This window comes from Vombatus ursinus, unplaced genomic scaffold, assembly GCF_900497805.2.
Source record: "Vombatus ursinus unplaced genomic scaffold, bare-nosed wombat genome assembly UNPS02001287.1, whole genome shotgun sequence".
Taxonomy (NCBI): domain Eukaryota; kingdom Metazoa; phylum Chordata; class Mammalia; order Diprotodontia; family Vombatidae; genus Vombatus; species Vombatus ursinus.
The window spans coordinates 9,923,241-9,945,531 of record NW_020941065.1 but is presented as its reverse complement, the minus strand read 5'-3'; the positions used below and the strand labels follow the sequence as shown (position 1 = coordinate 9,945,531).

Genomic DNA, 22,291 nt, shown 5'->3' with positions numbered 1-22,291 from the left:
CTCTCCCCCATCTCTCTGTCTCTCTCTGTCCCTTTCTCTATGTCTCTCTTTTTCTCTCTCTGTCTTTCTCTGTCTCTGTCCCTTTGTTTCTGTTTCTATCTCTCTGTCTCTGTCTCTCTCCTCCACCCCTTTCGTTTTCCCCTCACTCTCTCTGCCTCCACCTGGGATCTTAGAGTTTGAGGGAAAAACGAAACGAAACAAAACAAAAACACTTTCCCATGAATTTAAAAGAGGAGGTTTGGGACCATTCTCAAGACCCTAAGGGGACAGTGACCGGTCAAACAGTGACCCCTACTGTTCCACAATAGGAAGGACCAGGGCAGTTTCAGTTTCCTCGAAAAGGAGAGAAATGAAACTTACCAGGATGGGATAACAATGACAGCTTAAGGTATTTTTCATGTCCTTCTTTTTTTTCCTAACCAGATTTCTTAAGGTGGCACAGGAAGAGAGGGGCCCTCTGTGGCCCCCCTGGAACCCCTTGGGCTCACCTTGCCTCAGAACAGGAAGCTGACAACTTTGCCTGGCCCCCCTCCCCTGGACCTTCCCATCACGCTGCCCAGTGTCCCTAGAGACCAGGGGAGGATGGGCCTCCTTAAGGAGGTGGGCTGGCCACTGGGCAGGACCCGCCCCATGCCTGGACTATTTCTGCAGCTTCTCACACAGATTGATGTTTTGGTGACAGTAGTTTGTCTCAATTCTTACCTAGCCCTTGGTCACTGAATGGGCATTGCCTCGAACAAACCGAACTTAACTGAACATCGATCATTCTGGAGGAGAGAGTAAGGCTGACCAGATCACCCTTGTGATGTCATTGGTCTTCTTCCAACAACAGCAACAACACAGGTCCAGATGGCGTCCTACCCTGATCTGTACCAGATCCCGGCTGAAAGACTGGACGCTTTTGTGACTCAGAAGCTCCAACCAGGTGTGGAGTGGAAGGAAGAGGTTGAGGATGCCTTTAAGAGGGTCGAGGGGTTCCTGAGGGACCAGTGCTTTCACACCCAGATCTTCCTGGATCGAGAGGTTAGGCTGAGGAGGGTGATCAAGGTGAGAAGAGCAAGCAAGTTCTGGGGAGTGGCCCTCCACCTGGTCACCACCCAGTGTGGGTGGAAGTCAGAGGTTGGGTAGCCAGGCCAGGGATAGCCCAGAGGCTGCCCTTGGTGGGGGAGGGGGAAGGGGGAGGGGAAGGGGAAGGCAACTCTTGCAAGTCAGAGGACAGCTACCTCTGTCATGGGCTACCTGAATGACTTTGGGCAAGTGATTTCACCTCCCTGGCCTCACTTTCCCCCTTTGTTAGATGAAGAGATTGGACTGTGTTGTCTGAGGCACCTTTCAGCTCTAGAGCTAGTATCCTACCATAAAAAGAAAAGATGATCTGGGGTTCACAGATCTCCAAATGAAATAATATTTGTAAAGAGCCTGGCACGTAGTGGGTGCTTAATAAATGCTTATTCTCCCTCTTATTCCATTTTCTCTAATGGGATATATCCAAGTCACTAAGCTTTCACCAATGTCCCCATGACTATCCTGGGCCCCTCCCTGACTCCTCAGTCATATGACTGGGAGACTCTTAACACCTAGAGAGCAGAATCCTTGAATCAAAGGCTTTCCTTACCTGGGGGAAAGGGGTGGGGGCCTGAGGAAGGGGAGGAAGTGGTACAAGTTTCCTCTGGAAGCAGTTATATGCAAAACACATAAAGATAAGAGTAAGCTAAGTGACCCAGTGGATGTAGTGCAGAGCCTGGCACCAGGAAGACCTGAGTTCAAATCCAGCCTTAGACACTTTTAAACTACCTGTATGATCCTGGACAGGCCTTTAACTTCTGCCTGCCTCAGTTTCCTTAATTTTAAAATGGGGATAACGATACCACCTACTTCCCAAGATTTTTTGAGGATCACACAAGATAAAATCTGGAATGTGCTTAGCACATTGCCTGGCATAGAGTGGTTGTGGTCCTTTGTGCTCTGGAGGAAACAATGAGGCTGAGGACATGGCAGGACAAAAGTCAGGATGACTGGGAATGGCCCAGGGTGCAGTGGATGACCTTGGCCTTTCTAAATTTAAGTCTTTCCCAGGCCTCAGTTTACCTCTCAAAGACTAGGGGGTAGATAAGAATTGAGACAAAAGATGGCCTAATTTACCATCAAGGTCCTCCTCACAGTATGTAGAAGCAAGGGGAGGTGCAGCCAAGGGAGCTTGGGAACCCAGTCAGGAGACAGAATGTGACAGTGTGAGGACAGCCTCAGGCTGCCTGGCCAGGGCTGGAAGGTGGCAGTGTGGGAAGCACCCTGAAGTATTGTGGTCAGAGTTGGGAGATGGTATTTTGAGGAGAGCTCTGAACTGTGCTGACTGGTGTTGGGACATGGCAGTTCCCAGGGCCACCCAGTTGCAGGTGGGAGGAGGGCTTAGTGCTGGAGTAGCCTGAAATGGGGAAGTAACTTGAAGACCCCCCAGTGAGGGAGAATTCACTGCCACTCAAGATGGCCCATTCCACTTTGGACCCTATATATAGAATTAGAAAGGACCTCTGAGCCCAACCAGTTTAATTCCCTTATTTTGTAGATAATAAACTGGGGCTCAAAAAAAAATCCAGTGACTTGCCCAAGGTCACATAGCTCGATAGTTCTAAATATTAATACATTTAGGGGTGGTCTGAAGTCAAATGCTCCCAAATCAGATATGTAGGAGCTTTGTATTTCTCTTAATTGTAGACATTTTCTGAAAATCATCATGAGGGACTGCCTTTACTAGCCCCCAATTTCTCTTACTCTTAAGACTGAGGTAGTTCATCTATAGTTAATTCATTCACTTATTAAGCACCTACTATATACCAGACACTGTTCTAGGTGTTAAGGATACAAAGAAAAATAAAACGATCCTTGCCCTCAAGAAGCTTACTTTCTATTGAAGGGGAAACAAAAATTTTAAACAGAATTAAACAAAAAATTAAATGCAACATATACATAAACTAGGTGATGGAGTCCAAGAAGTCCATCCACAAATGCTCCACCTCTGAGTCCTCAGAGGTTTCACTCATGGGTCAAGGACAGCTCAAGGTCAATGTTGCTTTGGCTGATAATGAACCTGGTCTGTCCTTGGCAGGGAGGCTCCATTGGGAAAGGAACAACCCTAAACCATGGCTCTGATGTGGACCTGGTCATCTTCCTGAGCTGTTTCTCCAGCTTCCAAGAGCAAATAAAGCTCCGAGGTCACATCATCGCGCATGTGGTGGAGAGGCTTACCAGGTGTCGTGAGAGCCTGGCCTTTGACGTTCAGAGCATTAATGTGAGACAGTCACGGCGTCGGGGTTCAGCCCCTCGATCCCTGTCCTTCTACATCCAGGCAAGGAGGAGGAGTGAGCCTATTAAAGTGAATGTGCTGCCAGCCTTCGATGCCTTGGGTAAGGGAAAAGCAATGCCTCCTGTGGAGCATGAGGCAACCATGCCAGGCTGGAGATAAGAGGTCTTGAGGGCAGTTCTCAAAAGCCTCTTAAGCAAAGTCAAATTCAGTCCCTCATTAGCCAGGCACTGGGCTAAATGTTGGAGACACAAAGAAAGTTCCTGCCCACAAGGAACTCACAGTCTAATGGGGGAGACAACATATTAAGTTACTGGGGATCAAATCCAGCCCTAGACATTTACTAGTTATGTGACCCTGAACAAGTCACTTAACCCTTTTTGCCTCAGTGTCCTCATCAGTAAAATGAGCTGAAGAAGGGAATGGCAAACCACTCCAGTATCTTTGCCAAGAAAACTCCAAATGGGATCACAAAGAAAAAAACTGAAAAAAATGACTGGGAAAATGGTAGTGTCTTGGATGGAATAATAATAATGAGAATGATAATGATAATAATAATAATGATAATCACAATAGATAGCTTTTTATATGTATAAATGTATATATCACTTCAAGGTTTACATATGTTACTTTGGGCAAATATACAATGGTTAGGAAGACAGATAAGTTTGGAGAATGGAAGAGTAGATTATGAGTTCCATTTTACAAAAGTTGAATGACCACCTGTTGGGTGGGCATCTTGCAGGGAGACATCTTGTTCAGGTCTGGGTGGAACTTAGGGGTGGACTAGAGCCAGCTAGAACCCACTCCAGAGAGTCAATTGTTAAATTTTCAGAGTGAGCATTTACACCTTGGAAATCTCAAGCTACAAATCAAAGTTTGATTTGTTGTTTTGTAGTTTGTCTAGACTTAAGAAAGAGATGGAAGAAGTGTTAATGATAATGTTTTCATGTTACTCACATGAAATTATTAACATGGATTAGCATGATAATATCATTACAATAATAAGTTATAGGGAAAATGTTGAAAGCATGTCAGGCATCATTTTTTTTTTTCAGAGAACCAGTTGTTAAATATTTACTAGCTCACTCCTTGTGGGAATAGATGGCATTTAAGGTCTCTTCCACTTCTGAGATTGTAATTCTGAGTATCTGGGGGATTGGGCATTGGGGAGTCCAAACCCCTCAGGTAATGTCAGCCCCACTTCCCCAGAGAAAAAATCCTCCAACCTTTCTCCAGAGAGATCTTCCTGTCCTTGAATCCAGGATTTGTTCTGTGTCCCCTCCCTATAGGAAATCTTGCCCCAGGTGAGATGCCACCTTCAGAGGTCTATGAAAATCTAATAAAGAGCCAAAGCAAGGCTGGAGAGTTCTCTTCATCCTTCACTGAATTGCAGAAGAGTTTCTTTAAGCACAGGCCAGCCAAGCTGAAGAGCCTCCTTCGGCTGGTGAAGCATTGGTACCTGAAGGTGAGCACCATGGTGAAAGAAGGGTGGGCAAGGGGGTCCTCACTAGCATGGGTCAGGGAGATCAGATGGGCAAGGGACAGTCAAAAAAAGGACACACCCACAGTATTCCTTTGGAAAGATTGGAGTCAGAGGATCTGGGTTCTAAACTTGCCAGACCACTAACTGCTGACCTTGGACAAGCTCTTCTCTGGACTTCAGTTTCCTTCCCTACAAAATATGGGGGTCAGACTAAATGGCTTCTAAGGTCCCTTCCAGTTCTAAATCTAAGTGTCTATGAAATGTACATGCAGATAAGCAGAATTCTGAATGGGGTTGTTACATTACCACTGCTTGTAAGAGGTTTCCCTGGCTACAGCCCCTATCTCCCAGAAGAGGTCTGGATAGCTGCTCTTGAGGTGTATCTGCAGGACCCTCTACAGTTTCAGCAGGATCCTCTGCTTGCCCACTCTGATGAACCATCAGACAACTCTAAGCTCTTAGTGAAGGAGTCTCCCAATGAGGAGGCTCAATCAATCTCTAACAATGAAGAGCAGGACCTATCCCATGACTTAGTCTTAGAGTTACCAAGGGCCCTCAGAGAGGAAGTGAAGAAGATGAACTTTAACCAGTCTTCCTGACTCAGAGGCCCAGGCTCCACCTACTAGGCCATGCTGACTTTCTGACTCAATTCTTTATGCCTAAGAAAAATGCAACATAAATATGTGATAGGTCACCATTTCTCATGGCCATGTTGTTGAAGAGTCAGCAAGGAAACTATAGCATGCTCTCCTTGGCTTGAGGAAGATCCAAGTTCAAAGCTCTAACCCTCACAGGCTTAGCTTATGAGCTGTGTGACCCTAGCCAAGTCATCTAATTTCTCCAGTCTTCAGCTTCATCTTTAAAATAGGGCTAGGAAGAGGACCTACCTCACAGAGCTTTTGTGAGGCTCAAATAAAACCATGTTTGTTAAGAGCTTTGTAAACTTCCAAGAGATAAATGAACATCAGCTGTTTGTTTTATTAGAGAGATAAGGGACCTTAGAGATCATTTAGTCCAGCAACAGCACTCTCATTTTAGAGATGAGGAAAAGATCCACAGAGGAAAGGACTGGCCCAAAGGGCCAGGTTAAATAAGCACCAGGATAGCAAAGTGTCCTGAACATAGGTGTGAATACAGACAGACAGACAGACAGACAGGTAGATAGATAGATAGATAGATAGATAGATAGATAGATAGATAGGCAGGCAGATAGATAGATAAACAGATGGAATAGATAGACAGATCGATGGATAGATGGATAGATGGATGGATAGATGGATGGATGATTGATGGATGGATGGATGGATAGGTGGATGGATGGATGGATGGATGGATAGATAGACAGATGGATGGATAGATGGATGGGTAGATAGATAAATTGATAGACAAAAAGATGGTGGACAAATATAGATATATGTATAGTACATATATTTGTATATATGTATTACATATACATACACATTTTAGTAGGTAGGTGGTACATGGGATAAAGCACAGGGCCTGGAGTCAGAAAGACCTGAGTTCAAATTCAACCTCAGACACTTACCAGCTATGTGACCTTAGGTGAGTTACTTTACCTCTCTCAGCTTCAGTTTCCTTATCTGTAAAATGGGAATAATAATAGCACCTACCTCCCAGAGTCGTTGTTAGGATCAAATGAGATGACATTGGCAAAGTGCCTGGCACTTAGTGGGTGCTTAATTAATGCCTCTTCCCTTCTCTACTCTTCTACTATCTATGTAGAGAAACAGATAGATAAAGTTAAATGCTTATAATGTGCTGGATACTATGATAAGCCGAATGGAGTTAATATTGGCCTAATTCCCAGCGGGTCTCTATCTCTGTCTCTGTCTGCTTCTGCCTGGATTTGAAGTCAACGAGGTGATCCATGGAAATGACATTCTAAGGTCTGGAAATCCTATCTTGACACAGAAGTCCACAAGAGGAGCCCTTAATCCCTCCATCGAAGAGCGGCATATAGGCCCTTAGAAAGGTTAACAGGGATCACAAAAGAACCAATCAGACTTAATCAGGACCAGGTCATTCTAGGCTCATCCCACTTCCTTTTTTTGACAGAGTTATTGTACTGGTAAATCAAAGGAATAATAATAACTAGTTAGCCCTTTTCAAAAATTATGAGATTTGGTCCACACAACAAGCCTGGGAGATAGGTGTTATAGTTATCTCCACTTTACAGTTGTGAAAACTAAGGCAAATAGAAGCTATCTTAACACTTAAACTAAATCAGATAGAGATCAGTCAGTCATTCAGTAAACCTTTGTTAAGCACCTTCTATGTGCCAGGCACTGTACTAAGCTCTGTAGATACAAAGAAAGGCTAGACAATCCCTGCTCCTAAGAAGTTTGATCTAATGGGGGTCATAATATGCAAGCAACTACGTACAACAAGCCATGTATAGGATAAATTGGAAACAGTCAACAGAGAAAAGGCACTAAAATCAAAGGGGACCAGGAAAGACTTCCTGTAGGTGTGATTTTACCTGGGACTTGAAGGAAGTCAGGAGACAGAGATGAGGAAGGAGGGCATTCTGAGCATGGGGGCCAACCAGAGATAATGCCCAGAATCAAGAGATGGAGTGTCTTGTTTGAGGAACAGCCAGGAGGCCAGTGTCACCAGATCTTAGAGAGCCCTGAGGATAGGAGTGGAATCAGGGAAAGGAAGAAAATGAGAAAGGGAAAAGAGGAAGTGTGAAGCAAAATAGAAATAGACTGGAAAGGTAGGAGGGGGTAGGTTATGAAGGATTTTGAATGACAGAGGACTTTGTATTTGCTCCAGACTAAAGTTTATTGAGTTTGGGTGGGGGTGGGGGGACAAGGAGGGGAGGGTGACAGGATCAGATCTGCACTTTTTAGTGGTTGAATGGAGAATGGACTGAAGTGAGGAGGGACTTGAGGCAGGCAGATTCTGCTGCCCCCCCCCCCAGCAGCTATTGCAATAATCCAGGTGTGAGGTGATAAAGGCCTGCACCAGGGTGGGGGCAGTGTCAGAGGAGAAAAGATGACATATTTGAGAGATGCTGCACAGGTGAAATTGATGAGAGATGCTGCAGAGGTGAAATTGACAGGCGTTGGCACCATATTGGATCTGGGGGTTGAGAGAGAGTAAGGCGTATAGGATGACTTGTAGGTTGTGAGCCTGAGGGACTGGAGAGACGGTAGTGCCCTGGACAGCCATAGGGAAGGTAGGAGAGGGGAAAGGTTTAGGGGGAAAGATAATGAGTTCTATTTTGGATATAGAGATGGTAATTAATTCCATGGGAGCTGATGAGATTACCAAGTGAAATAGTATAGAAGAGAAGAGGGTCCAGGACAGAGCACTGAAGGACAACTACAAGGCTTTGGTCTGGAGGAATATCTAGCAAAGGAGACAGAAAAAGTGGTCAGACAGGTAGGAGAACCAGAAGAAATGGGTGTCCTAAAAAACCTAGAAAGAAGAGAATATTGAGGAGGAGAGAGTGATCAACAGTGTCAAAAGCTGTAGAGAGATCAAGGAGAATGAGGATTAAGAAAAAGGCTGCTGGGGGCAGCTAGCTGGTGCAGTGGATAGAACTGGTCTTGGAGTCAGGAGGACCTGAGTTCAAACCTGGTCTCAGACACTTGACATTCACAAGCTGTGTGACTCTGGGCAAGTCATTTAACCCCAATTGCCTCAAAAAAAAAAAGGCTACTGGATTTGGCAACTAAGAGATCATTGGTAACTTTGGAGAGAGCATTTTCAGTGGAAATATGAGGTCAGAAACCAGATTGCAGAGAGTTATGAAGAGAATGAGAGGAGAGGACTTGACCAGGGTCCCATAGTTAGTAAATTTCTAAGGATGAATTTGAACTCACCTCTTACTACCTTCATGACCTTGAGTTCCCTGGGTTCCCTGGGCCTCAGTTTCCTCATCTATAAAATGAGGAGATTGGACTAGATGGTCTTTGAGGTCCCTTCCAGCCTTAGACCTAGGATCCATGGTCCTATCCTGCAAGTTAAGAGTGTCAGTGGTATGGTATGGCATGGCATTCCCCAAAATCTAGGCTGCATTGATACACAATATCTAGAACAAGGGAGAAGGCATCTGCTGCAGGCTTCCCTGGTCCAGTCACATCTGGAGCACAGTTCCAAACATGACATTGTAGGAAAGTCAAGTTGTAGCTTGCCCAAAAGAAGTTTGCCAAGAATGTGAGAAGACCAGAGACCATGTCATATAGGCACTAGTTGAAAGAATGAAGACTAGTTAGTCTGAAGAAGAAAGAAGCTATCCTCAAGTATTTGAAAGGCTACCCTGTAGAAGAGCCTTATTTAGAACCAAGAGCAATGTAGGAGGGAAGGTGTAGAGACACCATCTTGAAATCAGGGGAAACTTCCTGCCAATGAACTATCCCATAGTGGAACAGACTCAAGAGGGATCTTTAAGCAGAGGCTGGATGACCCTTTGTCAGGGACACCAGGGAAAACAACTTTGGCCAGATATGGATCAAATTCACTCGGTGGCTCCGTGGATCCCTCCCAACTCTTGGTTCTTGAGATGCTGGCTCCATAAAACGGACCACATGAGAAGTGGTACACCTCACCCAATCAAGAGTGCCCAGCTGGACCCTAGATTTCTTTTTTTATTGAAATTTTTCCTTTCCCCAGAGCAGAGGCAGCTGTCCCTAAGCCCAGCCTCACTTCCTGCTGGCCAAAATCTTTTGGCCTGTGCCGGACAATTTAGTGCATTGTAAGTTAAGGGGTGCAGAGGTTAGAGTGCTGGACTTGGAATCAGGAAGACTTGAATTCAAATGCTGCTTCAAACACACCTTAGCTGTGTCATCCTGGACAAATTAACTCAACTTTAATCAGCCTCAGTTTTCTCAGCAGTGAAATGGAGGTGATAATATTTATTTCACAGGGTTGACCCTTTGTCAGGAATACCAGAGAGACTCAAAAGAGATAATATTTGTCAGGTGCCTTGTAAGCCTTAAAACTACTCACATTCTGGCCAATGAATGAAATCCAAAAATAAATAAATAAACAAGAGCATTAAAGATGACCTTGTAAACCCTAGAAACTGAGTGGCATTGAAAGCCTCGATGCTTGCTGGGTTTTTGTCAAGAGCATCACTTCATTCTATTGGCCCAGGTTCACCAGCTCAGAATCATCTTCAATTCCTCACTGTCTCTCACCCTGTTTCTATCTCTACAATGTCTCTTATCGTTTTACTCTTCTCTCCATTTACATAGGCACCCCACTAATTCAGGCCTTTATCACCTCTCACCTCATTCCAATAGCTCTCTATTGGTCCCCTTTTTTCTAAGCTTTCCCCTTCCAACTTCATCCTCCACACAGCTGGTCAAACCATGACAACCCTGGGCTCAATGGTATCCAGGGGCAAGCCTTTCATAATTTAGCTCCAATCTACCTTTCCAACCATATCGTTCATTACTCACTTTCTCATATTCTACAGTCCAACCAAATGGGCCTTCTTGCCATTCCACACATATGACGCTCTGTCTCCAATCTCTACGCCTTTGTACGGGCTATGCCCCATGCCTGGACTACACTCTCTGTTCACCTCTGCCTGTTGAAATCTCCTTCAAAGAGCAATTCAAGCACCATCGCCCAGGGGCTAGTGCTGCTCTCCTTAAATTAACTTGTATTTACTAGGAATCTAAAATCTATGTAAATGTTGCCTCCTCCACTAGAACATCTCAGGGGCAGAATGTTTTCACTTTTGCTTCATCATCCCTTGGACCTAGCACAGTGTTTGGCACCAGGAAAGTGTTAGTTCTTGATCTTTTTTCATTAATTAATAAATGTGTGTTGACTGAATGATTGGTTGACTGCAACTCATGAAGGACGGTCTTGCTTTTTTTGTAGAAAGTGAAAGCAAAGTGCCCCCGAACTTTTCTGCCCCCCAAATATGCCCTGGAACTGCTGACCATCTATGCTTGGGAGAGTGGGACTCAGAAAGCTGAGAACTTCAACACCAATGAAGGCTTCGTGACTGTGATGGAGCTGCTCCGGGATTATGAAAACATATGCATCTATTGGACCACAAATTACAATTTTGAAAATGCCGTCGTTCGAGACTATGTGAAACAGAAACTAAAGAAAAATAGGTGCCCAATTCCCTTCTCCCTGCTTCTGCTCTCTTGGGGGAGGAGATAGGAGAAGGATGGGGAGGGGTACATCTTTTCTCATGGGGAAGGAGTGAGATTGGGGAACCATGTAGGAGATAAGTAGGTGAAGGCTTTTGTAAAGTGAAAGGGGAAAATGGGGCTGACATGGGTAGAATTGAATTACTTTAACGAGTACTTCACCCCCATTCTCTAACAAACCCTGCTGCCTCTGGGCCCCGGGGACATGGGGTTTGGAGAAGATCTCTTCAGTTTTCTACAAGATGGGTACCTCCTCCCATAATAGTAATAATGGCACCTACTTCCCAAGGTTCTGGTGGGGATCAAATGACATAATATTGATAAAGTACTCAGCACATAGTAGGCATTTAAATGCTTATTCCTTTCCCCTTCTCTTCTCCTACCCTCTGATTCTTCTCTTACCCCAAGGGGAAGCATCTGAATGCCCACAGGTCAGGGAGGTTGTGGGGCAAATTCAGGTTTCTGGAAAGGGCTGAGATTAGATGAACTCTAAAGTCCCAAAGACTCTATATGGTATGAAATGTAGGGACAGCCCAACTAACAAGAATCATCCAGTGCAGTCCTGGAAAGGATGCTTGTATCTGTTTCAAAAAGAAGTAAAGAGAACTCAGCTTAGAAGGGACCTCAGCAGCCATCTAAGGTGATCTTTACCCCCCAAATAATCCCCTCTCTGACATTCCTAACAAGAGGTCATCCAGCTTTGGCTTAAAGAATTACATAAAGGGGAAATGCAACAGTCTTCATTCGGAGAACCCCTTCCATTTTGGAAAAGCCCAAATATCTCTCTCTCTCTCTCTCTCTCTCTCTCTCTCTCATTCTTTTCATTCTCTCTCCTCTTTTCTCTCTCTCTCTTTCTCTCTCTCCCCCCTCTCTTTCATTTTTCTCATTCTTTCTCCTCTTCTCTATCATTTTCATTCTCTCTCCTCCCCTCTTCTTTCTCTCATTTTCTCATTCTTTTTCATTTTCTCATTCTCATATTCTCTTCTCTCTCTCTCTTTCTCTCTCTCTCTCTCTCTCTCTCTCTCTCTCTCTCTCTCTCTCTCTCTCCCTTACTCACTCTCTCCCTCCCCTTCTTCTGCCATCTAGGGCCGAGTGGAATACGTTAAATTGTTCTTCCATATGAACAGAGTTAACAGCCTCAATTCCTTCAAACAATGCTCATAACGTGGGCTCCAGTCCTCTCCTCTCTTCAGGCCATGCTCCAAATGAGGCCAACAAAATGAGTATCTGAGGCTGGATTTGAACTCGAGTCTTCCTGACTCCAGGCACAGCACTCTTTCCAGTGCACAGCACTCTTTCCAGTGCACCAGTTCACTGTCTATGGAACACAGATCCTACTGGTTCTGCTTGGCCCCACAAGACAGAACTGGAAGCAGTGGGATGACCTTGCAAAACAACAGGTTTAAGCTCAATGCAGAAGAAGAAGAGGGCTAGGTGATGGGGCAGAGAATCATCCTGACCCTACCTCTCTGTTCCAGACCCATTATCTTGGATCCAGCTGACCCTACCAACAATGTGGGAGAGGAAAAAAGATGGGATGTGGTGGCCCAGGAGGCTGCCCACTGCCTGAAACAGGACTGCTGCTATGATAAAAATGGTGAAGAAATCCAAAGCTGGGATGTCCAGGTACTGAGCTCACTGCCCATGGCTAGACCTCCTTACCCCCTTTGCTTGCAGCCTGTGCCCCATCCCCTTTGACATCCCTAGGGTCCCTCCTAAGGAAGAATCTGAACAGGATCAACTATTTGATCACCTCCATGCCGCAAATGGACAGCCTGGCGTGGGCTCAGTAAGACAAGAATCTGGCAGAGAGACCAGGGTCAGAATTTGAATTTGGGTCCTCTAAATTCAGAGCCAGAGTTCTTTCTGCTGCATTGTGCTGACTCTCCAATGATAATCCCAGTAACAGCCCCTGGCCTGCCTCCTCCTCAGGATGGAGAGTCAGCTAGGATGCTAGAATTACTGGATGTTAAGAATGGAGGGCAATCCAATATGTAGGAATTCCAGCATCTGGGGCAAGTCCAGGGGAGGATACTGGGTCAATTTTGCTGCTAATCTTCAGCTTCCAATTGGGTTGATAGAGGTGACCAGCCCCAGAGGTGGGGATAGGCCAGCTACCCTCTTTGGGAAGAGTCACCCCTGGGTGGCTATGAGAAAAGGCCAAGGAGGCACCAGTAATAGCATCAGGATATTGGGATGGGTCTGGGGAGGGGGTGTGTATAGTGATAGCCTAGAACTGGGTGAAGGAGAGGAAGGGAAGGGATTATACCAAGAGAAGCACATGCCCCTGAAAATGTCAACACTCTGGGCAAATGCCCTGGTGGCTCCATCCTTGTTATGGCTAATGGAAACTAAGAGATTACCCAAAAAGTTTTTGAGATGCAGTATTGGGGAATACAGTCAAAAGGAACAGGGTTCAACTCCTGTCCCTACCATGTACTAGCTATTCAACAGTCCCTCATCTTCTTTGAAACTTAGTTTATCTATCTGCGAAATGTCACTGATAATTATAATGCCTGCGACACTTGCCTCCTGGATCTGTGAGACTGGGTGCATAAAGTACATTGTAAATGTACTTTACTTTTACTTTTACTTTTACATTACTGAGCATTATCTGTAGACATCAGGTATCTGTATCTCCTAGCCTGAAATTGAAGCCTAAAGAGTGGTAAGAGCTTAACCATGGCAAAGACAAGATTCAAGCTCCACTCCTCTAGATCTTCTAATTCCAGTCCAAGAGATCTTCCCATTCCCACTGCTGTGGATAGAAACACACTTGTCCAAGTACTAAACATTCTGAAAATACAAGGAATTGTTAGATGGCAGCTAGGTGACACAGTGGATTGAGCATTGGATTTAGACTCAAGAAGACCTGAGTTCAAATCCAGCCTCAGACACTTGCTAGCTGTGTGATCCTAGACAAAGTCAATTAACCACTGGCTGCCTCAGTTTCCTCAACTGTAAAATGGATTTAATAATAGCATCTACTTCACAGGGTTGTTGTAAGGATCAAGTGAGATATTTATAAAAGGCTTAGCAGAGTCCTATAGTAGGTGCTATATAAATGTTAACTATTGTTATTGGTGTTGTTAGATCTATAACCAGTTGTTGCTACTATAGGGCTGTCACTATGAATAGTGTGTCTGTTTTGGTAACCCACCAAATGCCTCTGTTTCCATCCCTAGGAGCAGAGGGTGGTGGTGTTTTCTGGAGCAGCGGACACATCTCCCCACTGAGTCATTGATTCATGTCCTTTTATCTTCCTCCTTTCCAGGGAACCAGAAATATTCAAGTGGTCCTGAGACAGTCTGACTGGGAAGACTGGACACTCTGGATGAATCCCTATGATCCAAGTTGGAAGATGAAAGAGAAAATCAAACAGGAACGAGAACTCACAGGTCAGCTACGTCTGTCCTTCCAGGATCCAAGTGGCGAAAGGCAGCTCCTTAGAGGCAGAGACACATTAGCCCAATATGGGATCTTCTACCGAATTGTCGTCTACCTACTGGAAACCTTCAGTCCTGAGATCCAGGTCTTTGTTAAGGGTCCTGACAACCACACCAAGGTTTTTGCTATTGACCCTGACAACTACATCCAAGACTTGAAGGAGAAGATTGAAGAGGCAAGGGGACCTACAGTTGCATCCCAACTCTTAGAGTTCCAAGGTCAAAGACTTCGTGATTACAAGAGCCTCAGAGATTATGGGATCCAGGACAGTGACACCATCATCATGAGTAAACGCTGACCTCCGAAGAATGGAGAGAAATGATTATTTCTCTCATATTAATAATCTGTTATTGAATAAGGACCAGTAATTTTCTTACCTTCTTATTTCCTCATTTAGAAACCAGAAACCTGTAGGTTGTTCAGTCGCTGAAGGATATTATTGATGGATGAGATTGCACAAATCCCCATCCCCAGGTTCATACTTTTCTCTCTTGGTTGGGAGACTCCTCCCCACTAGAAAATCTTACAAAGAATTTAATCTAAGGTGAATTTTAGCCCATTGTGTTCCAATCAGGCAGGCTCTGTAGGAGGAGGGCGGCATGGCCCTTTGTCTAGATTGCCCAGGCTGGGGGTGGTCTGGGAGCAGGAGTGATCAAAGACATGTCCCCCTTCCCCTCATTAGCATAGGTACACCTCTTATTAATTGTTAACCAATCAGAGTTGATTATTGTCTATCAGGAACAATCACTCTTCCAAGGGCATATAAGCATTGAGAGGCCTGCATGAGTAGTGTTTTGGATTCAAAAGTGCCACTGATCCCTTTTATTAATTATCCACTAGCAATAATTAATAAAATGATTAATTACCCAGAAACTATGTCTCTCAAACTTTTTATACATCACAGAACACTGGAATACACTTCAGGACAAGGAGAAAACCTGGGTAACCCCAATGAATTCTAGGGATGATTGTAGAGGAGGAAGCAAGTCATCTTCTCACTATTATTCTAATAATAACTATTATTAACTATTAGTAAAAACATAATTATTATGAATTATTATAAGTTATTAATAAGTTAATAATAGTATTGTTCTAATAATAGCAGGAGAAAACTTTATTCAGTTGTGGAAATTGGGAGAAAATCTTATTGTATTATTTGAACCTAGCCCTGTGTTTCTGGGAAGCTGGACCACCTTTACCTGTTGCTTGGAGACCCTTAACTAAGGACCAAAGTTATATTTATCAGAAGCCCAATCAGATCCAAATATTGATGCAAGGAGTTTTCTCACAATTATGTATCTCAAGCAACCCATATGCTTTATCTGAAAATTAGACCTGTTCTGGTTAATCAGTTATTGTTTCCATGTTCCTTTGATTGAATACAGATATTCGGGGGAGTGGGATGCTCCTTTTTCTGATTTCAAGGAATTGTACTTGTTCACTCTTCCCCTCGCAATTTGGAAAATCCTTAATCTTTCCACCAATTAAAAATCAAATTAACTAATTTTATATCCTGGTTAATTGTTTTCTTTTAGTTTATTGGTCTTCTCTGCTTAATTGTTTTTAATGCATAAAAATCTGTCTCCTCCTGTATTTGCGGACCAGTGCCAAAGCTGAGGAAGGTTACTGGTCCCAATTTGTTATGCAGTTGGCATGCATTGCTTAATAAATCAATATGCTCAGAAGCTCAAACCTTTGTTTCCTCAGTCATTTTATCTCTCACCTGCCACATAACTGGATAGATAGACACACAGAGATAAATAGATAGATGATAGATAGAAAGACAGAGAGATAGGCAGACAAGATAGAGATAGACAAATGGACAGAGAGGTGGATAGATAGATGATAACAGACAAGTCAGAGACAGACAGATAGACAGATAGAGCATTTATTAAACATTTATTATATTCCAGGCACTGCTCTAAGCACTGAAAATACAAATACAAGCAAAAAGAAAAACAGTCCCTACCCTCAAAGAGCTTACATTCTAATGGGTGAAGACAACACATAAAAGCAGAAGGAGTAGAGGAAGAAGGTATCCGCAAAGAGGCAAAGCCAGGAGATCAATGAAAGAGTGAGCATGACTGGCCTGGGAACTTCCTCAACATGTAATTCTGTGTGGAATTCACCAAAGCAGGGAGTCACATTGTGGAGAGAAATCCCAAGATGAGAAGGCTGAGAAGTGTTCATAGATTTAAAGATGGAAGGGACCTTAGAGGTCACCAAGGCCAGCCTCTTATTTTACAGATGAGAGAATTGAGGCCCAAAGAAGGGAAATAATTTACCTAGGGTCACATAGGTAATAAATGTCTGCTGCAAGTTTTGAACCCATGTACTGACTCCAAGTCAGTACCCTATCCAAGATGCAAAATAACACTTCTTGGAAAAGGATCATTATAAATCAATATCACTGGAAGGAAAGAATGGAAGAGGTGGAGAGAGAGAAGGAGAGAATATTATGTACTGTACTCTGATCTGGGCATGAAAAGGGTTGAATAAACGAAAGAGAGAAAGAGAACAATAAAAATAATCTCATGAAATGTGGAATTGAGCAGGATAACCTGAGAGAAGGTAAGTTAGATGGGGAAGACTAGATCCAGATGAATGTAAGCAAAACAAACAAAGACCAAGTGTAGACTTTTAAAAAGAGAGTTTATGGGATGTGTGTGTGCAGGTAGATAGGTAGGTGCACTCATATAGTGTAGTTAATGGAAGAATAAGCCCTGCTGACAATTATGTATAACAGTTGGGAAATTGGGTTAAATTCTCCAATAAAAAGAAAAAGAGATGAAGAATAGATTTAAAAAAAACACACACCATTTGCTGCATACAAGAAAGATTTTAAATTTATAGACACACATAGAATGAAAATGAAGGGATAAAATAAAATCTATCATGTTCTATGTGATTCCAAAAAACTAGGAGCTGTAATCATTATCTCTGTTACGGTAATAATTAAAATGTATAAAATCAAGAGAAATAACAACATTATGCTTAAAGGAACAATAGACAATGAAAAAATTAACAATAATTTATTTATATGCACCAACTGGCTTAACAGACAAATTTTTTTATAAAAGGACCAATTTCTGTAAACAGTACTTTGTAGTTGTAGTCCTATAGTGCTTGCCTGTATCTCCATAGGTAGACTCTCATAGTTTATACATTCTATAGTTATTATCAATGGAATTTCTCTTTTGATCTCTTCCTTCTGAGTTTTATTGGCATTACACAAAAATATTAATGGCTTGGGCACATTTATTCTGTATCCTGCAACTTCACTGAAATTATTCATTGTCCAATTAATTGTTTCATTTACTCTCTAACATTTTTAAGCACACCATCGTATCATCTGCAAAAAGTTATCATTTTGTTTTTTCCTTATCTATGCTCATTCTCTCAATTTCTTTTTCTTGTCTTATTGCCACAGCTAACATTTCTAGCATCCTGATCTTATTTGAAAGGGCTCTAGTATATCCCCATTACATATAATTCATTCCCCTTCCGGATCTACTCCTGACTTTTTGGACTTCAAAAACATGTGCCCACCCTGGGTACCTTCAAAGATTCCTGGTCTCCCTCTCCCCACTCCATCCACCCACCCCACTGTGTTTTTAAAGCTCCTTTTGTTTTTTGTCTTCTCCCATTAGAATGTAAGCTCCTGGAGGGCAGAGACTATCTTTTTTTTGCTTGTATCTGTATTCTAGCACTTAGCACTCTGTCTGGTATCTAGTACACACTTTAAAAATGCTTTTTGCCTTGCTATATAATGCTGGCTCTTGGTTTTTTCCCAATATATTCTTCATATATGCATTTCCCTGATAAAGTTTCTTTCCTCCCACTCACAACAAGAGGAGGCTTATGCTCCTCCTCCTTCCCTAATCTTTGTTGTTCAGTTGTTTCAGTCATGTCTGACTTTGTGACCCTATTTGGGGTTTTCTTGGCTAAGCTACTGGGGTGGTTTGCCATCTCCTCCTCCAGCTCATTTTTACAGATGTGGAAACTGAGGCAAACAGGGTGAAGTGACTGGCCCAGATCACACACAAAGTCTTTGAACTCATGAAGTCTTCCTGATGCTAGGCTTGGTACTCTGTGCACTATGGCACCCCCTAGATGTGGGGAATTAGTTCTTCCCAATCCAACTGATGGGTCTATTTGAGATTACAGGACATGAGTCATTGCTTGGAGAAAATGATAGAATAGAAGGAACTTTTAATGATTGAATGATTAAGGATCATCCTTTCTTCCTTTTGTGTGGCCTGTAAGATATTTTGGTGGTGCTATTGGGACTTTTGATCTCTAGGTCTCCTTTTTTAAGTTTTTCCCTAGCAGAATGATCTAGGTGATGTAGTAGATAGAGCATTGAGCCTGTGGTCAAGAAGAATTGAGTTCAAAATCAGCCTCAGATGCTTCCTAGCTATATGACCTTAGGCAAGTCACTTAACCTATGTCTGCCTCAGTTTCCTCAATTGTAAAATGGGGGTTGGTAATAAGAACATCTACGTCCCAGGATTGTTGTGAGGATCAAATGAGGGTGTTTGAGAGTTCCTTCCTGGCTTGCTCTTTCAAAAGCATAAGATGGGAGATTGGGACAGATAGAAGGATGGATTTCTCCCTACCCTGACCCATCAACAGTGATGACAATTTTTCAAATCTGGCCTCAGACACTAGCTGTGTGACCCTGGACAAGTCACTTAACCCCGATTGCCTCACCAAAAATAAAAACCACAGTAATAACAATTTATAGCAGAAGCATATGGTATTTAAAAAACAAATGTTAAAAATTATTTTTAGAGCAATTGGGAAAAAATGAAATATTTTTGAAGAAGAAGAAGAAGAAGAAGAAGAAGAAGAAGAAGAAGAAGAAGAAGAAGAAGAAGAAGAAGAAGAAGAAGAAGAAGAAGAAGTTGGACTAGATGGTAGCTTCCAACTCTCAAATTATTTTGTGAAGGGAAATTTCCTGGGCAGCCCCAGCTTTGAAGAGTGGTCCCATAAGTAACCTTAGCTTGAGCATTCAAGAGTTTCAAGACATAGAACATAAGGCCTTCCAGAGCCAAAGTTTGTGACCTGGAGCCCATGAAGTTATCTTTCAAATATATTGAGAGTTGTCTTTTAATATAAGTGGTTTCTTTTGTAATCTTTTGTATTTTATTTTATATATTGATCAACACTGTTCTGAGAAGGGCTCCACAGGCTTCACCAGACTGCCAAAGAGATTGGCAGAACCCCTGTTTAGATCTTTTGATGTGGTGTGCTACGTGGAGAAAGAAGAGGCATAGTTCACATAAATCCTGCACATGTTCCTATGTGGCAAGCAATACAATATCTTTTGGCAACCAGATGACATTAACCACTTGACATTTCTTCGTGTTTATTTCCATGTTTATATAGTGTATCCATTCAGGTGAACTGGAGTTCCTTGAAGGCAAGGGCCACTTTATTTGTCCTGGGTTTTTTTAATTCCCACTACCCATCACATAGTAGGCTCTTAATAAATGTTTAGGGGCAGCTAGGTGGCACAATGGATAGAGTACCTGGCCTAAAATCAGGAAGACTGAGTTCAAATCCAGCCTGAGACACTTAGAATGTGACCTTGAGAAAATCACCTAATCCTATTTGCCTCAGTTTCCTCATCTGTAAAATGAGCTGGAGAAGAAAATGGCAAATCACTACAATATCTTTGCCAAGAAAAACCCACAAAGAGTCAGATACAACTGAAACAATTGAACAACAACATTTGTTAAATTGAATCTTTATTCACTCAGGATGACGGCCAAGTCCTTAGGGGAAGTGAACTTTGAGTCTCTAAACATTTCTAGAATTAGAAGAGATGTCAGACACCACTAGTTCAACCTTCTCGTTTTATAGATGAGGAAACCGAGGTCCAGGGAGGTGTGGTGTCTTGCCTAAGGTCACACAGGGAGTGGCAGAATTGGGATTCAAACCCAGGGCCTCTGGGGTCATGAAAAGGAAATGAAACCTAAGCGAGAAATGAAACTGATCATGAAATTGATCTGCTGCAGAGTCTGAATGAAGAAATGTTTTCAACACTTTCATTACCTTTCAAATGCTACATAAATGGGAGTTGGTTTCATTCTGATTTTTATCATCACGATTTAGTGCCATGACTCATGAATCCTCAGGGCCAAAAGTCATGGACTGATAAGAGTTGCCTTCCATGTGATTTCAGTTTCCAAACATCAGTCAGTTAGCCAGCATTGATTAGGAGTTTTCTGTAGTCCAGGCACTGTTCCACATGCTGAGAACACAAAGAAAAGTTAAAAGTCTCTTCCTCCGACATAGAGACGTGTAAATAGTTTTGTCCGTATGTAGGGCTGGGTGGCAGAATACCTTGAGTTAAGCAAGCATGCGTTGTTATTAAGTTGCTTTTTGGTCCTGGCACAGAGAAGGTACCTAACAGGTGTTTGTAGATCGATTGATTGCTTCAATATCAACCCAAAAGTAAGTCTTTAGTGATGTATCACAAGTACTTGGCTTTGGTATGGTTTAGCTTTTTTTTGTTTGTTTTTAATGGTGGGTAAAGGTTTACGTGACATGCTGATTGGATTTGTGCATGATACGAAACTAGGAGAAATAACTATCTCATCAGATGCCAAAAGTAGGATTTTTTGAATCCTTGACAAGTTAGAGCACTGATCTGAACCTGAAACGAAACTGAAACAAACAAGACAATTCAAAGAAGAACAAATTCAAAGTCTTACATTTGGCTTCAAAATACTTCAAGTTCACAAGCACAAGATGGGCAAGGCATGGCTAAATGATAGCTCCTCTGAAGAAAAGATCTGGAGGTTTCAGGGAACCCCCGAGGTCAATGTGAGTCTCCAGTGTGATGTAGCAGATTGTCAGCAAATGCAGCTGTTGATGTGACCTTAGGCTGAATTATGAGAGCGAGCTTGCAGGAATAAGGAAGAAAGGTTATTTCTGTTGTGCTCTGCTCTGCTCCGCCCTGCACTGACCATCCCTGGAATACTGAATTCAGTGCTGAGAGTACCACGTCCTCAGGTGGGTTGTCTGATGATGGACCTTGGATCTTGGACCCAATGGGTACCTAATTCATCTTCTGAGCTGCTCTTCCAATAGAACTGACTCCAAAGTGACCTCATTACACTTAGAGATTATAGGAGCATTGATTTAGCCCTGGTCATATAATGCAATTCCATTTAACAAATAAGGTGACTGAGGTCCTCAGAGAAGTGACTCACCCAAGGTCATATAGGTAGTAAGGGGATGAGATGGGATTCCAACCCAGGTCCCCTGACTCAAATCCAAAGTTCTTGCTACTCCTATGATATGTCTTGGGAGAAAATTAACAACTGAGGGTGAAGGGTTTAGGAAATCCCTTCATCAAAAAGGGAGGAATGGTTTGGAGGAGAGATGACCCTATTGGTAATGACTGGGCCATCCACCCAGTCATTACAAATTGCTACCCACCCTTTCTCTGCACCCTTAGGACCTCTGGACCCTTCCATTTACCCTGAATCTAAACTATTATATGCATTCAGGCAGTGTGAGCTCCTGGAGAGCAAAGGCTACTCTGATTTTTTTCATTTTGTATCCTAAATCAACCTTTGATATACACAGAAGCACTTAAGTGTTTTTTCATTCACTTCACTCATTCATTCAAGCGTCAAGAGACATTACCATGGTCACATCTTAAAGCCATGGTCCCCATCCTTCTGGGTCCAGTTGAGAAAGAGTGAAGTCCTTCCATGCAGACTGTATGCTGGGAAAAATCCTGAGGTTCTGAAACAGCACTCCATTGAGAAAAGCCAGAACAGTTTCAGGTTCCCAGCAGACTGGAAACTGAGAAGGAAATTGAAAGTACTCATTCTAATCTATCATCTGATAGGACAGAGGAAGAGAAAGGCGGAGCCGCCTGGTAAAAGTGAGCTCAGG

The 22,291-nt window shown here is 42.9% G+C and overlaps 1 protein-coding gene across 1 annotated transcript; it reads left to right on the top strand.

Annotated features, from left to right (window-relative positions):
* Positions 1-430: 430 nt before the first annotated feature.
* On the top strand, positions 431-15,883 carry LOC114045438 (2'-5'-oligoadenylate synthase-like protein 2). Its single transcript, XM_027865451.1, has 6 exons — positions 431-1,047; positions 3,104-3,401; positions 4,591-4,766; positions 10,647-10,888; positions 12,406-12,553; positions 14,202-15,883. Exons 1-6 carry the CDS (start codon positions 850-852, stop codon positions 14,670-14,672), a joined length of 1,533 nt encoding a protein of 510 aa, XP_027721252.1. The 5' UTR covers positions 431-849; the 3' UTR covers positions 14,673-15,883.
* The last annotated feature ends 6,408 nt before the right edge of the window (positions 15,884-22,291 follow it).

Excerpts from the sequence above, each read along its gene's own strand:
- LOC114045438 (XM_027865451.1), top strand. The coding sequence starts at position 850 with ATGGCGTCCTACCCTGATCTGTACCAGATCCCGGCTGAAAGACTGGAC. Across the intron at positions 4,767-10,646 it reads TGAAGCATTGGTACCTGAAG|AAAGTGAAAGCAAAGTGCCC; the intron begins GTGAGCACCATG and ends CTTTTTTTGTAG. Across the intron at positions 12,554-14,201 it reads TCCAAAGCTGGGATGTCCAG|GGAACCAGAAATATTCAAGT; the intron begins GTACTGAGCTCA and ends CCTCCTTTCCAG.